The 15,810-nt window shown below is 53.7% G+C and overlaps 1 protein-coding gene across 15 annotated transcripts in view; it reads left to right on the top strand.

Moving 5' to 3' along the window:
* Window positions 1–2,587: 2,587 nt before the first annotated feature.
* Window positions 2,588–15,810, top strand: part of P4HA2 (prolyl 4-hydroxylase subunit alpha 2) — a 34,619-nt gene continuing 21,396 nt past the window's right edge. For 5 of the 15 annotated variants that reach the window (XM_064595875.1, XM_064595876.1, XM_045892261.3 and 2 more), the window contains exons 1-5: window positions 3,132–3,264; window positions 3,803–3,936; window positions 11,455–11,578; window positions 12,210–12,306; window positions 12,659–12,810. In XM_064595875.1, the coding sequence (XP_064451945.1) occupies window positions 11,497–11,578; window positions 12,210–12,306; window positions 12,659–12,810 (331 nt within the window). In that variant the 5' untranslated portion in view covers window positions 3,132–3,264; window positions 3,803–3,936; window positions 11,455–11,496. Of the gene's footprint in view, window positions 2,620–3,129; window positions 3,265–3,323; window positions 3,474–3,799; window positions 3,937–11,454; window positions 11,579–12,209; window positions 12,307–12,658; window positions 12,811–15,810 lie in introns of those variants that run through there. The other 10 variants (XM_064595871.1, XM_064595870.1, XM_064595869.1 and 7 more) reach the window with 10 other exon arrangements.

Here is a 15,810-nt window from a genome sequence, read left to right as displayed (position 1 = left end):
ATAGAAATGACTGGGATACAGAAAATGCTGGAGCAGAAAGAGCACCGGGGTATGGGTAGGGTGTGGGGAGATAATTAATTCACCGATCAAGAGGCTGCAAATAAAAGGCTATGTGGGTCTGGAGTGGGCCTGGGCTAGAGATTCAGACCTGAGAGTCATGGATTTCACCCAGGCCCAGTAGTCCCTGGAGGGCATGTTGGAATGTCAGGGGTAGTGGGTTGAATGCTGGCCCCTAAAAAGTTATGATCATGTCCTAATACCTGGCCCCTGTGCGTGTGAACTTATTTGGAAAGAAAGACTTTACAGATGTAATTAAGTTATGGATCATGAGATGAGATCATCTTGATTACCGAGGTGGCCCTAAATTCGATGGCAAGTATCCTTATAAGAGACAGAAGATTCAGGCACTAAGGGATGAGTGGGGTGCAGGACTCTGAGGGCCTGTGGAGGACTTAGCCAGGCCTTTGGCTACTGGTGTGTGGTGGAGCAAGGCATTAAAGAGACACCCATCCCTTCATGTAGTCAGCAAGTATTTATTGAGCCCAGTTCTGTGATCGGAGCTGAGGATATGATATGATCATGGGCAGAAATACACAGTTAATGTACTCCTGGGGGTCCCAGGCTGGTGGAGGAGGCAGACATTAGTCAAACAATCAATCAACTATATCGACTGTGGCAAGTGTTACAAAGCACATAGGCCATGGGAGGCTGTTAAAGCAGGTTTTGACTTGGCCAGGGACATGAGAAAAATCCCTCTAAGGGTAAGGGAAGGATTTAATTGGAGAGGAGGGAAGATTTTCTAGACAAAAAGAAAAGCATGTACAAAGGCCTGGGAGTATGGTGGGGAGGGAGAATGGTCCGTTAGAGGGATGGGAAGAAGGTCAAGCCTAACTAGAGAAGTGAGCAGGGCCCAAGCCATGTGGGGCCTTACAGACCACCTCTAGGATTTTTCCTAAGAACAATGCAGTTTACTAAGCTGGGAGTGATGGGTTCAGACCTGAACTTTGAGGAGACGACCATAGCTGCAGTGTGCATGGATTGGAGAGAGATTTAGGTGGTAAAAGTGAATGGACACGGGATCTGGAAAGACAGGGTCTGGGGGCAAGGCAGGGGGAGATGCTGGGCGTGACTCCCAGGCTTCTGGTTAGGTACCTGATGGAGGGTGGCTCCTTCACTGAAGCAGGGAGTTGGAATGTTGGCCGTGTGGAGAGAAGGAGAGAGGCCATGAATTCACTGGTGGGCATGTTGTGGATGAAGTGGCTGTGGACACTCCATTGAGATGTGGGCTCAGCAGGCAGTCATAGGAGTCTGCAGCTTGGGAGTCAGGGCAAGTGTAGAGAAATACGCGAGCCATCTGTGTAAAGGAAGCAATCCGAGAGGAGGAAAGTAGGGTGCTTAGGCCTGAGCTTTGAGGAACCCCCAAACTTTACTGAGTAAGGAGGAGAGGGGGAGGGGAGAATGTACTGGGAGGGAAGAAGCTGGGGCAAGTGGTGGGAAGAGAGGGCCATGGAAACCACGGAAAATGAGTGGTCCAGGGAGGCAGTGGTCACACAGTGCTGGGGAGTCAAATGCTGCGGGGGGCTTCCGCAGAGAACTGAAGAGAGGCTATTGAATTTTGAGACTTGGAAGTTACAGAGAGTTAACTGAGACCTGGTTTGGTGTTGTGAGGACACCAGAAAGCCCAGTGTCGGAGCCTGCAGGATGGGAGAAGTGAGGACAAGGACTGACTGTTCTTTCTGGGGATTTTGCTGTGGTGGAAAAGGAGAGAGACATTGCAGTAGCTGGTGGAGTCAAATGAGGGTTTTGTTTCCACACTAGAGTCTTAAACATATTTAGAGGTCAAGGGAAGGATCCAGTTGAGAAGGGGAGGTTGAACCTTCAGCAGAGACAAAGGATGATCCACAGGGCAAGCTCCTGAGACTGGGGAGAGGTCGGGGAAGTCTGGGCAGACAGAGGGAGGCTCCAGTGGCATAACAGGATGTAGCAGATGCAGGAAGGTTTCTGTTTGGTTTTAGCTGAGCTCTGGCTGGTGGCCGACGCAGGCCGGAACAGTGGCTTGTTCCTTATTTTATATGTGCGGTGTGTAGTTCTGTGTGTGTGCTCGCGCCTTCTGCACCGCTGGGCGGCCAGCCTGGACAGAGTGCCATAGGGAATATCCCCACACAGCCTGGGCGGAGGCTGGGCACCTCCCACTCCGGGCTAGTTCCCTGATGAGATTCTCAGACCGTGTTTCCCCTCATTCATGACCAGAGGTTCACAGAGCAGGCGTGGGAACCTGCTCGGCCGGCCAGGGCCTCCTCCAACTCAGGCTGAGATTTTTGCTGCATCCCAGCCTTCGTTCCCTCACACACCAGCCTAGGTAAATGAGCTGTCCACTGTTTTTGGCCCCTGTTGAATGAAAAGGTTTGGGCAAACCAAGAGTTGGCCCCAATATGCCACCCCCCACCTCAGTCTTTGATTGGTCCACTTCTCATCAACCCATCACCCCCCCCACACACACACACACGTCACCAGGAGGAGTGCCTGACACAGGAGCTGGGGACAGGCAGAATCCCTTCGGGAGCTTGGTCCTGTGGGTGGACCCCAGGTCTCTCGTCTTCTTCAAGGTCTTCTCCACTGGTCTGTCCAGTCCACTGATACCCGGACCCTCGGCCCGCGTGGCCCCCCCTCCCCCTGTAACCCGGGGGTGGTGATGATGGGGAGGGGCAGCAGGAGCCCGTGCGCCCAGCAGGACCCCTGAAGAGATGGGCAGGAGCGGAGGCCGGGGGAGTCGCACGCGGGCAGGGGCGCTCCCCACCGCACCGGCGCCAGGATCGGGTGGCGGGCCCTTCAGCAGCAGCCGGGGGGCTGAGAAGGAGGGAGGGCCGAGTCCCGCAGGTGGAGCGGGCTGAGGGGAGGCGGGCGCGGTGTACGTGCGGCGAGCAGCCGGCCGCATGAAGGGCGCGGACAGCGGCTCCCGCCCGGCCCCCGACCCGCTCCCGGCGCCCGGCGCCCGGCCCCAGCGCGCACTGCAGCCCGGACCTTCCCTGGGGTCGCTAGTGGGGACGGCCCCCGGCCGAGGCGGTCAGGGCGCGGAGCCGGGGCGGGGGGGGGGCGGCCGGCGGGGGGCCGGCCGGCGGGGGGCGGGAGGTGGGGACGTGGCAACAGCTCAAGCGGGCGGGGCCCGGCCGTGGTGGGAGGCGGAGCCGCCCGGGGAGGAGGCGCCGAGCGGGCCGGGCGCCGCCGCGGGAGGTTGTGGAGACGCCGGGAGAGGCGCGTGTCCAGGTGAGCGCCCCGCCCGCGGCCGCCGGGGCTGGGCTAGTGCGCCGGCCGGGGGGCGGCGGGCCGTGCGTGCTGCCGGCGCGGGGCCGAGAGTTGGGGGCCGGAGGGTCGCGCGGTCCGGCCCGCAGCCCCGAGCCCTCCGCCCTGTTTCTCCTCCCGTCTGGGTTCCTGTCTCGCCGCCTGCGTGCCCTTCCCGAGCTCAGGGTGGGGAGGTCAGCGGCGCCCTTCCTGCCGGTCCCTGGGCGTCCGCGCCGGGCGGGGCGGGGAACTTGGTCGTCCAGCCTCGTCAGGCTCCCCGGGAACGGGAACGGGCGGCCCGGCCCCGAGGGCTGCCAGAGGTTGGAGGCGGAGGCGGGGCCGTCAGCCGGGCCCCGGGGGGCCGCTTAATGTTAGCGAGGTCCGCCTTCCTCCCTCCAAAAGGCTGGGAGTCTCTGGCCTCGGCCCGGCGGGGTCCAGCTTGGTGCTCCTGAAACGGGCTCTTGGTTGAGAAAGTCCCCCGCCCCAGACATCTCTTTCCAACGTGCTTGTTTTTCCTCAGCAGCTGCGCAGACCTGTGGTAACTAGTTAACTAATTCAACAAACGGACCCTTCTGTGTGTCAGAAACTGCAAGGAGTTGCTAGCCCAGGGAGGCAGACGGACTGAACACTGGGAAAGTCCAGGTCCAGAACAGTGTGGTGAGTGCTGTGCTGGGAGGGAGTACCAGGCTGTGGCTCCTTGGTAGAGGACAGGTGCTTCAGGCCAGAGGGCTTCCTGGAGGAGGTGATCTATGAACTGGAACTGGTCAGAGGGAAGGTTGAATAAAGGGGAACAGCGCGTGTGAGTGGGAGCAGACGTGGGCACTCCAGTAGAGGCAAGGTGAGGAGGAAGGGACATTTAAGGGGATGGCTACCCATGGACCCTATCCACAAGAGTTTCAAGTGAGAGGGCAGTGCCTGGTACTGTGTCCTGCATGTGGATGCTGCTCAACATGAGCAGGTATCAGGGCACTTCCTACTTCAGGACACTTGGGCCCCTGGCCTTGTATTCTAATGTGACATCTTTAGGATGGTGTAGAACATTCGTGTGCCTCCCAAGACTGAGGCTGGTGTCTTCTGCTGTAGAGGGACACCTAAGGCTTGTGCTTCTTAATGTGAATTGTCTGAGACCTGAGAGCCTCAGCCCCCTTGCAGGAGCTCCTGGTTCTGAGAGCAAGGGTTGGGGCACATCATTTTGTAGCTGAGGGCATTCTTGCATGTCCCAGATTTTGCCAAGATCCGCTGTCCACCTAAAAATTTGTAGAATGTTTTTGCAAGCTGCTACTGCAGCTTCTCACCCTGTATCACATCTGGAACAACAGGTTCCGTGATTTAGTTCTCTGTTAAATGAACCGAGATCTCCTTTGGCCTGTGCTTAAACTGCCCCTGAAGTGTCTAGGGTGCAGTCTCTCACTGTGGTTCCGGGACTCAGAGCCCAGCTTCTTCTGTTGACTTCAACACGCTCGCAGGAGTGTGCTTTGAATCCTTTTCTTCTAGGGCTTTCTTATTCTCCGATGGCCAAGTATGTCCACTGTGCGGCCCAGCCAAGGAGGCCACGTAGCAAGGATGGAGTGAGTTGGCTGGGGGCCTCATCCCAGAGATGCTGTCATGTTGGGCCACCCTCGTTCTCTGAGAGCTCAGCAGGCAGACATGATGACAACTAGGCATTGCCTGTGACTTGTGATAGGTCCTTTTACCCAGTAGGAGGCTCTGAAATGGGGTTCCTGGGAGAGTGCTTACTTAGCCACTGCTTTAGCCTGTACACAGCTGATCTCTGTTCATTCCTTGTGCCTGGCTTCTGCTTGGAGTGTGCCTTGGGGTGGAATTAGGAGGGAGAGGAGGAGGGGAAGGTGGTGGTGATGACACTGTCCTTGCTCGTGGGTAGCTCATAATCTCCCCGAGATTGCTGCTTCAGGCTGGCAGCTGGCCATGTGGCAGAGGAGGAGCTCAGAGTGTGAATACTCATCAGAAGGAGAGACTGTGTGGGTGCAGCCCTGAGGAATGACTAGGGTGAGGGAGTCTGGGGTGTACTCATTTCCTGACAGAGCCTCGCTTTTTACTCTGCCCTCCCTCGTCCATGGGAGGTTCTGAGGCTGGACGCAAGACCTTGGCCGATTTGTGGCCACGCTGGCCGATAGTGTACATTGGGCTGGTGGGTGTGTCCTGGCTCTTGGGATCTGTCAAGAGTTTAATTTTATGCAGATGGTCATTGGCAGGAAATGCTCTGATGCAGGCACGTGCAAGCCTAGACAGAATGCTAGAGCAAGAGTTAAACTGAGATTGCCTGAATCTAACCGTTTGGACTTTTGAAGTGCCCCAGAGTGGGACATCAGCCTGTCTTAGAGTGAGAGGGCCAGTGCTCCTGTGGTGTCTGGGGTTTTTGGTGGCGGTGTGGACTGAAGGATATAGTTTTTATTCTCAGAAGGGGGAATGAAAAGTCTAGACTAGACTTCTTGGAGCCCTAGAAGAGAGTTTTTGTTCAAGTGGTGTCGTTGCCTGGCAGAGGATTAAGTATTTGGGGAGTGAGTTCTCCAGCTCAGATTGGATCTGTCTGAGCCTGTTCACAGACCAGTACGTGCTCTAGACCTTTCAGGAAGTGCTTGCTAGAGTAGAGCCTGCTCCGTACCTGGCACTCCCAAGGACCAGGGTGTGGCCGAGATCCTGAGGCCTGGTACTTGTAGGAACTCAAAACCAGTAGATCAGAGGTGTAGGACTACAAGAGATCCTAGAGTATTAGTCCGGTCCCCTGCCTTTTGCTGGAGAGCTTTCTTCCCTTGATGAGCTGTAGAGCCACTATTTGACCTGTTCCAGGGTTATTCCCTGATGGTCAGTGTGCCGCATTATGTCTGACTCTGCTCTCTCCTAAAGTAATGTTTCATTTCTTTTGACCCTCGTGGGAATTGGAGACTGCCCAGTATCTGCCTCGTTTTCATCTTCACTGTCCCCTAGACTGGACTCTTCTTCTTTGCCAGGGATCAGCCAGGCAGCTGGCCGCTTAAGGTCTGCTGATGTTATTCCAGTACCCTGGGTGCTGATGTCTGGTATAAGCTGTGCTTGATGGTAGGCTGCCCACGGATAATTGCCATCTCATTCAGTCCTCGAAACAACCCTGTGAGATGTAGGTCCTCATGTTGTCACCATGATATAGATGGGAAAAAGGCTCAGAGAGATCTGGAACTTGTGTAAAGTCACAAAGCCAAGAAGTGATGGTGGAGCTGAGATTGAAGTTGGGGTTGTCTGACCCCTGACTAGACTGTACTGCCTTGCCCTGAGCGGGGCTGGGTGATCATTGCTGGGTGCTGGGATGTCTGAGGCAGGACTGACTGCTCACCTGAACTCGAGGCCCCATGTTGCTGTCCACTTTTGGTGGGATCCCGCCCTGCATGTCATACACCTGATTTGTGAACCATGATAAAGACCTTGACCTGGGCAGGCCTGCTCTGCTAGGTCAACTGGGCTCCTCCTTGTGGGAGACCCTTGTGCTGTAAGACAGTGGATGTCACTGAGTGGGACAGAATGGTTGCAGTAGCTAATGGAAAGTGTGTTTTGGGTTTGAGTCTCAGCTCTGCCACTCATTTGTGGTAGCATGTCAGGTGTGCAGGAAACTCGCTCAGACTCACTTATCTAGCTTCTGTATGTGAAGCAGGGATGATTATCTTGTTTACAAGGTTTTGGTGAGGATTAGATGGTAGAAATGAAAGATTTTTGGAAATACAAGTAGTGGTTAGCTTAGTTCCCAAAAAAGCAGAGCCTGAGGTGGTGCTTCATGCTTTATTGGAAGGTGCAGGGCAGCAAGGGTAAGGGAAGAGAAACCCGAGGGAGAGAAGGAGGGAAGACACAAGGTGGTGCTTTAGTCGGCTGGACAGTAGCTGCCATGCAGGGTACGTCTGGGTGAGCTCTACAGAAACTCCATGCCACAGAACAGTTTGTCAGCAGAGGCCTGGTGGGGGAGTTTATCTGCCCACCTCCTCCTGTCTTCTGTCTTCATTGGTCAGAGTTGCCTTATGGGAGTTAGCTCCCTCTTGCTCCTTGGTTGCACTACCAGAGTCCTCCGGCAGCCACTGGGGAGGCCAGTGTGGCACTTCTGTGGAGTTTGGAAGTAGCGGGAGGAGCCAGAGATATGGGGCCTGCACACACACCCCCACTGACTCTGAGGCCCAGCAAGAGACCCAGGGCCCAGCGGACTGGTGAGGCCAAGAGCCTGTGAACTGGGACATCGGAGGCATCCTATATATTGCTTTGTGGATTTTGTTCTCATGTGTAGTCCCTTCTTATGAGTTAGTCTCACTCAGATTGCCAAGCCTCTGCCAAGACCCTGACTGAAAGTCCGATTTGGACTTTGCATGTTGATCTTTATAGCCTTCTCTGCTCCTCCACTGCCTAGCTACGGAAACAGGAGACGCTGTGGTTTTGATGGTACCTAAGTGGGAGGTACAAATCAACATGTTCGTATACCTGATAGAGAAGCGTAAGGATGGATACAGGTGAACATCGAGGTTTCAGTGAAGAAAGTCCTCCTTGAAGAATATTTTTCCATGTGATGTAACATCTGAAGCTGGGAAACCTAGAGTCATGAGATAGGGCTGGAGAGGACTGTAGGACCATGTCATGCAGAGTCAAAAAGGCCCTTGGGGCTAAGGAGTTTGGACTTGATTCCGAGGGCAGTGGGGAGAGAGACCAAATGAGGAGCTGCGGTAAGCCATGCTGGCTGCCTTGTAGGGCAGAGGTAGGGGGGAACACCAGATGAGAGGAGAGACCAGGACAGGCAGGGGCCAGGATGGCTGTGGGAGGGAATTGGGGGTGCCTCAGACCAGGGTGATGACTGAGGCCTGATGTCAGGTAAGGAGAGTAGGGTGCTTTCCATCCTCCCCGGGGGTCAGCTTCTGGGCCTGAATGGACTTCCACGTGCCTAAGTTCCGAGGCCTCCTGAGCCTCTCCACAACTCACAAGTCCTTGTGGCTTTGGTGGTCCAGAGTTGGCCACACCACTGGGAGGCAGGGCCACTGGGGGGCGCCCTTTTCGGACAGGCTTTTGCTCCTTCACAGAAGGCAGGCAGCTTCTTGATTAGTGCCAGGCAAGACCTGCTTGTACTCAGCAAACCCATGTTCTGTCTCTAGGCTGTTAAATACATTGTTAAAATTCAAGCTGTTGCATTTGGGTTGCAGCTGGGAGCTTGGCAGAGGTTCATGCTTGATGAGGTAAGGGGAGAAGCTAAGGACGCTGCTGGTTTGCAGCTGGAAACCTCTTTTCATGGCCATTTGGCCAGATTGTAAATGTCCTTTCCAAAGAGCAGGCTTGTGGGGCCTCTGATTATATGTCTTGGAATTTGCTTGTGCTTAGAAACAGTGCTGGTCACCTGGTGAGTGAATCATTGTCACTGGGGTGTTGGTGGGCTTTGGATAACTTCCCTGTGGTTCAAGCTTGGGACTTAATATGCATACAGTGTCCCTTCTTAACAATCCATTATGTGGAAAAATTGTAAAATTTTTTGTTGTTGTTTCTAACTTGAACAAGTCTGTGGTGAAGCATTATTTGTTGGATGCCTGATATGGGGCAGACGTTCTAAGCTTGGGATGCAGTGCAGATAAAACTCCATGTTGGTTTTCTCCTCAGGCTTGGTGCCACTTTGTGTTTTGTTTTTCATAAAAGGAGGTTTGACATTGCCCATTTCCAGGTCTGTTCAGCATGGATTTCTGAGGGTTCCTAGAAGGGCTTTTGGCAGCACTGGACACTCGGTGGAGGTGGGGGCGGGGGGCACCAGGCATGCACACACATTCCCACCTGCTCTGTCCTAAGCAAACTCTGGGTATAGGTATAAGATTGGACTGGGGGCAAGGCAAGTAGGGGCTTCCCAACACTGTGGGACAGTCCCTCTTGGATGCTGCCTCTTCCCAACCTGACCCTGATTAGATAACTTTTTATACAAAGCCTTTAGCGTTCAGGGTCAGGATCCGGAGAAATGTTGGGACTCTAGGGCATCTCTGCCTGAGGTGGCAGTCTAGGGGCTGCTTGGGGGTACCTAGCTCTCTGGCCAGTGGAGTTATTCCCCCCTCCCCCCATCAGAGCAGGACTTCGCAGGCTCTTGGCAAGCCATTTCCCAGAACCCCATCTGTGATTCTTTGGGGCTCTGCCTCCGGGCTGGTATTCGTGGATGGGCTTAGTCTAAGCCGGATAGTACATTCCAGAGAGATAACAGCTAGTATTCATGTAATGAAGGGACCTGGCTGCTTTTTCCTGAGTGCTGTAAGGCATGAACCCTGGACAGTATCACCGGGAGGATTTGAGAGGAACAGAGAGGTGTCTCCCTCCGTTGAACTTGTTACCCCGTCTCTGAAGAGGTATGCCACCGCAGCCAGTGACAGCAGGGGAGAAGCGCTGGGTTCCCCTCCTTCCAACCGTGTCCGGTCTGGTCTCTTGCCTGGGCCCTGCTCTCCCACCATCCCAGCCTGATAGGCAGTTGGCTGGTCCCTCACTGTCCAGATACGACCTCTTGGCCCTGGATTTTACTGTTCCTTCTTTTCACGTATAGAAGGTGCTTTCCTGAGTTAGTTAAGCCTCTTGAGGTGTAAGGAACAGACACTACTCCCTGTAAAGGGGCTTATGTAAGCAAGACGAGGGGTCTTCAGGAATCCTGGGCTGGAGATGCAGAGGATGTGAGACCTGGGAGCAGACCTGCGGCTGGGACAGGGAGGACCTGCGCTCCACCTCGGGGCCGATGGCCTGCTCACCTTCTCCCAGTGACTTGCTTTCCTCTGCTGCCCTAACTCCGTAGTCCATCCCTTAGCCTGATACTCCGTGCCCTGCAGCAGGTTCTGGCCCAAAAGCTCTTATTCTGTGCATCTCGGCCCCCAACACCTAGGGCACCGATGGGCATGCTGATGGCTCAGCAGATATCTAGCAGGGACATGAACAGAAGCAGCCATTCACTTATTCTCTCCTCCTGATAGAGGAACCCGTTTGAGGGTGGACCTTGTGGTTCGGCTTCTCTGAGCCTAACCTGGAGCCACGGTGGGTTGGAATTTCTTGTAAGGCGAGGAATGGTAGGCATGACTGTGTGTCTGATCAACCAGAGCAGGCAAAATACTGATGAACTGGCGTTAGCTCAGACGTGGAATTCTGTCAGGTAAGGCTTACATCTTGGGGAGAAGCCTTTGTATTTTCTTCATCGTCCTTGTTTTCTCTTAGTATATGTCTGGTGGGGTTTGGCTGACGTCGAGCAGGAAGAGAAGGGACTGGTAGAGCTGGGGCTCCAGTGTGCCCTGGGCTGCTGGCTGAGCTGGGAGACCATGTCCAAAGTTCCCGTTATGTACTTAGGGCTGCTGCCAGTGGGGCTTGCCCCAGCTTGTGCCTCCTGCTTTCACAGTCGAGCCTGGCTGTTTCTAGGCTGACGAGAAGCCAGAGGCTGGTCTTGCATCCATGTCAGCAGTCCAGCCCATCCCAGGGTTTTGGCCTTGCATGGCTGATTGATTTTTATATCCCAAGTGCCTAACTCGGTGAATAGCCTATGTGGATCTTCAGCAAATATTTGTGAGTGGTGACTTGCTAGTGAGGACAGTGTCTGGTGAGGTGGCAGGCAGGAAGAGCAATGTCTGCCCAGAGTGCCTGCTCCCCACACTGCCTTTGCTGTGGCCAGCTGCAGTTTTACTCCCCTCGTGGCCAGCCATCTGCTGTACACCTCATTTTGGGGGGTGGGGTCCCTGCAGCCTGTTGGGTCAAGTTCTCTGTCTGTCATTGTTTCTCCTGTACTTTCAGTCTTCTCGTAGGCAGGAGCTACATGTTACCTGTGGGTCCCCAGCACCTGGCACCGTCCTGACACACGTATTGGAAAGAAAGAAATAAGACAAGCAATCTGTGAAATGAGAAGGAGTGGGCCAGAATCTTGGACTGACTATTAGAAGCAGAGGGGACTGTCTCCCACACCATTCAGCCTTTCCATGTTGCCAGTGGTTATCGGGAATCTGGGGGGCAGGGGCTCTCCCAAGGGCACATGGCCTCCCGGAGCAGGGGCCAGAATTGAGCACATATCACTGGTTGCACACCCTGGCCTCTTTCCACTGCTGGTGCAGAATATCCTTAGTTTCTGTGTGCTAGGTCAGGATTTTGGCATGTTCGGTGTATTTATGTGCACATGTGTATGTATCTCTTCACCTAAGTTGCTTTTTTCACCTGTTGATCCAGTGGCTGTCACTGAATGCCTTGCAGACACTGCTCTCTGTGACCATGAAACGCTGGCTGTCCACATTGCTAGTGGCCTGGTTTGGTGTCCTGGGCTATGTGCAGGCTGAAGTCTTCACTTCTATTGGTATGTTGTGCCAACAGGACTGTCTTCTCCCTGAGAGATCCTTGGCTCAAGTGCCGGGGAATGTCACCACCCGAAGCCTGTTCTCACTCAAGGTGGGATGGCTCACCCACTGGTTTTGACCAGTTCTGGGGAAAGGGGGGCTTGCGGAGCTGCCGTTTCCCCTTCTGAGGCCCTGATGACCTGACTGTCCTTTGCTGGGAGCCAGCTGTCTCAACTGGATCTCCTCCCTGAGAAGCGCAGGCTGCTCCTGGGTTCCCTGGCCTTTCTGACCATCTTGTCCAGGGCCAGAGAGTGGTTCTGAGCAAAGAAGCCCTTAGGATGTCCAGGCCCAGGTGCCATGACCCATCCGGGTGCCAGTAGGAGAATGAGATTTGGGGCTTCTTCCTTAAGGCACTCCCAGTGCGCTCATCTCCCCCTCCCCTTGGAGTCTCCACCCCTGTTTTACGAAGCTGGGGGCCAGGACCATGTGAGTACCTAGGTCCCCTTTAACTCCCAAGTCCCCATGATCCCAAGAGAGTTGACATGCCAGTGATCCAGAGGACTTGCCTCTGCGCTGGTGTTCTGTGCCTCAAGGAAGGGGGATGGATGTCCCTCATCCATTTCTTTCTGGCCCTTTTCTCTTTCCCTGCAGGGCACATGACCGACTTAATTTATGCGGAGAAGGACCTGGTGCAATCTCTGAAGGAGTATATCCTTGTGGAGGAAGCCAAGCTCTCCAAGATTAAGAGGTATCTGATGTCCTAAGGCCCCACCCCCCAGAACCTATCCAGGGTGCCCATAAGAGGAACCCCTTGAGAGAGCAGCGAGGGGCTGGCCTGGAGGTTACTTCATGCCAGTCCTCCAGAGTGGCTCAGTGCATGGGCTAAGGACTTCCTGCTTTTCCCTATTTAAGAGCGTTTTTGCATACATTAGAGTTCCTACCTCTTTTCTAGATTAAGGGACTGCAAGTGTCAGTGGGCAGTTGCTCTATTCATTCATACTGCCTCTTGATAGAAAAGGGAATTTCACCAGGGAAATTACCATAGGTCAAGACCTGTGTGAGTGGGTGTGTTACGTCTTCCTTTTCCTCTGTTTCCAAAGCTGGGCCAACAAAATGGAAGCCTTGACCAGCAAGTCAGCTGCTGACCCCGAAGGTTACCTGGCCCACCCCGTGAATGCTTATAAACTGGTGAAGCGGCTGAACACAGATTGGCCTGCGCTGGAGGACCTTGTCCTGCAGGACTCAGCTGCAGGTGAGGAATGGTGAGCAGGTGCTTGGGGAGCTGGTGTGTCCGTGTGCTTGTGTCTGGGGAGTGTGCGTCTGAGCCTGTCACAGGTCTGCAGGTGTTGGTGGGCATGTACAGTGTGTGGATATGCACCCTGCCGGGCCTGTAGCCGTCTCCCTTCTCTGTGGGCACCTAGCAGTTGGCTGTCCTTGTTTTTAATATGTAAGAATAATCAGTTCTTGCCTTGTCCTAGTGTTTTCATTTCCTCTTTTTTAAATCATGCTTTACTAATGTGTTTTTGTAGAAAAGTTAGAAAACAAAATGATGTAAGAAAATTAGAATTCTTAACCCGGTTGTCTAGTGATAAGCACTATTCAAATTCCAGTCTTCCTACGCTTGCATTTACATTACAAGAAGAAATGGACCCATTCATATAGTCCAGGGAATGCAAACTCACTTGCTTTGCGGGACCAAATGAATTAACAAAAGTGAGTCAAGTGGGCTGGGTGATGGGGCCAGCGTAAGCTGGGGATTATGGGCCTCATCTAAATCCATTCCCATTCATACCTTTTAAAAATAAAACATATCTGTAGGCAGATTTGTGCCATAAGCATACAGTGATTTCCTGAATTTTCCAGCTTCTTTAAATGTCCATTAAATGTTATACAAAATGATTTTAATGGCTACACAGTAATAAGTCAAACCTATGTAGTATAAAACTGGTCAAATTAGTGGACGAGGGATTGTTTCCACATTATCAGCAATCGTGCATATACATCTTTGTGCCTACCTTTGATTATTTTTTTTTAAATTCATTTTTAAATTTATTTATTTATTTTTTTAAAAGATTTTATTTATTTCAGAGAGAGAGAGTATGTGAGCCAGCACAAGAGGGCGGGGAGGGGGCAAAGGGAGAGGGAGAGGGGCGCCTGGGTGGCTCAGTTGTTAAGTGTCTGCCTTTGGCTCGGGTCATGATCCTGGGGTCCTGGGATCGAGCCCCGCATCGGGCTCCCTGCTCCGCGGGAAGCCTGCTTCTCCCTCTCCCACTCTCCCTGCTTGTGTTCCTGCTCTCGCGATCTTTCTCTCTGTCAAAAAATAAATAAAATCTTAAAAAAAAAAAAAAAGGAAGAGGGAGAAGCAGGCTCTCTGCTGAGCAGGGAGCCCGACACAGGGGCTCGATCCCAGGACTCTGGGATCATGACCTGAGCTGAAGGCGTCTGCAGACGCTTAACCGACTGAGCCACCCAGGCACCCTCTCTGATTATTTTCTTAGTTTAAATTCTTAGAAGTGGTATTTGCAGGTCAGAGTATGAACTTTTTTAAAGCTTTAAAGCTTTAACCGTGCTTGGTATCTTTTACTGTGGTGGTATTTTTTATGCTCGAACATTTTCCTCTCAGCAGGAGGTGGTGGGGCAGGCATGGAGGTGGGCCCTCCTGACTCCAGCCAGCCCTGGGCTCAGCCTCCTGGACCTGCTGCCTTTTCTCCCCGAGTCGGGAGTGCTGATTAACTTCAGACTGGCTGTCTCTGGTTGAGGCAGTTCAGCCCATGTGGCCAGACTGGGCTGGGCTTGGCTGGGGGCAGGGTGGCCTCTGGGGAGGGATTGGTGAGTTCAGCCCCGCTGGAGCTGTGCCCAGTGAGCTCACCGCCTCCAGAAGCCATGGCTGCCTTTCCCAGCCCTCTGTCTTCCAGCCTGGGGCTGTAGCTCAGAACGGGCTGTTCCGCCGCCAGCATTGCCTGGCGGGGAGAGTAAGCCTGCTGGGATGACCTTCCGCTCCCTCATCTTGCTCTCCATACCCCGCCCCCACCGTCAACATCTGGTTCTTGTAGGAAACCTTGTAATTACCAGAAGGCAGACAGGACAGGCCCAGAGAGCAATAGGTTGTTTTCACCTCTGACTTGAGAGTTCTTGCCTCTGAAATGAGGCGGACATGCTGACGGTGTGGCTTTTTCTGGGGGCATGTTTTCTTCTTCCTGAATTCCAGACTCTTAGAATCCCTGACTGGGCAGCCATGAGGAAGGCAGGATTACAGCTTCTTGATCCCTGGGTCCCTAGGCATGGTTAGAAGTGGGTGTTTGAGCCTGGGGTCCTGAGAGTAGGTGGCCATGGGTACTGCAGCCCTGAGGAAGAGACCAGGGAAGAAAGGGCCCTGCGGTTCCCCTCCCAATTCTTAGCTCACAGGCAGCATTGAAACTCCTGAATCAGCTTGGGAGGGCCTGGCCTCCACCTGGAGTCCTGAGATATAAGAGGTGCATATCTTGCTTAAGAGCTAGGGCTTGGAGTCCCAGAACAGCCTCCTTGGGCATGTCTGAGGTCAGGGGCTGTCCTAGTTTCCAGGCTGTGGTCTTGAGCACTACATTCAGGAAGCTCATGCCTTTCAGCTCATGGCAGGTCTGAGTTGTGGGGGTCCCCTAGAGCGCAAGACCAAGAGCCAGTTTGGTCTCTCAGGGTCCTATGCTGGGCTTGGGCAGTCCCACTTCAATGCTTGTTCTGGCCAGATGGTCCCCCAGTCCCTAATCTGGGGGGTGGAGACAGCACCAAATCCCTCCCAAGACTGTCATCATCACCTTTCTGGATGATAAGGGCCAGTGGTCAGTAATGAGTGGCCAGGTAAGGTTCCCTGAGTTGACTACCTCTGTCCCTTGGGCTCCTTGACCTGGAATGTGGGCTGGCGGTCTGTTTATCTGCAGCCCCCCAACAGTAGTGATTCTGGACCAAGGTTTTACATGTGATTCATTTTCCATTAAGTGATCAACAGGTCCTTCTTGAGTCTTCTCCTGTGTCCTTTTCAATTACTGTTTCTGTCCTCTGTCCCTTCTGTCTCCACCAGGGCTGACTGAGTGCTTTGGAGCCAAGACTCTCAGACTCCCACATGTTAACCAGTTTGTGGGGTGATCTTTGTTCAATCCCAAATGAGCAGTACAGGCAGTCCGTTCAGTGAGGAGGAAGTAAAGAGGACTTCATGGACTGAAGCCATCAGGGAGGACTTCCTGGAGGAAGGGGAAACTGCCTGAAGGAAGGGGCACGG

This window comes from Mirounga angustirostris, unplaced genomic scaffold (assembly GCF_029215605.1).
Source record: "Mirounga angustirostris isolate CCGP_5_RB_7025 unplaced genomic scaffold, mMirAng1.0.hap1 SCAF_7, whole genome shotgun sequence".
Classification (NCBI taxonomy): Eukaryota; Metazoa; Chordata; class Mammalia; order Carnivora; family Phocidae; genus Mirounga; species Mirounga angustirostris.
Note: the sequence above shows the minus strand (reverse complement) of the source record. Positions and strands in the feature narration are given on the sequence as shown.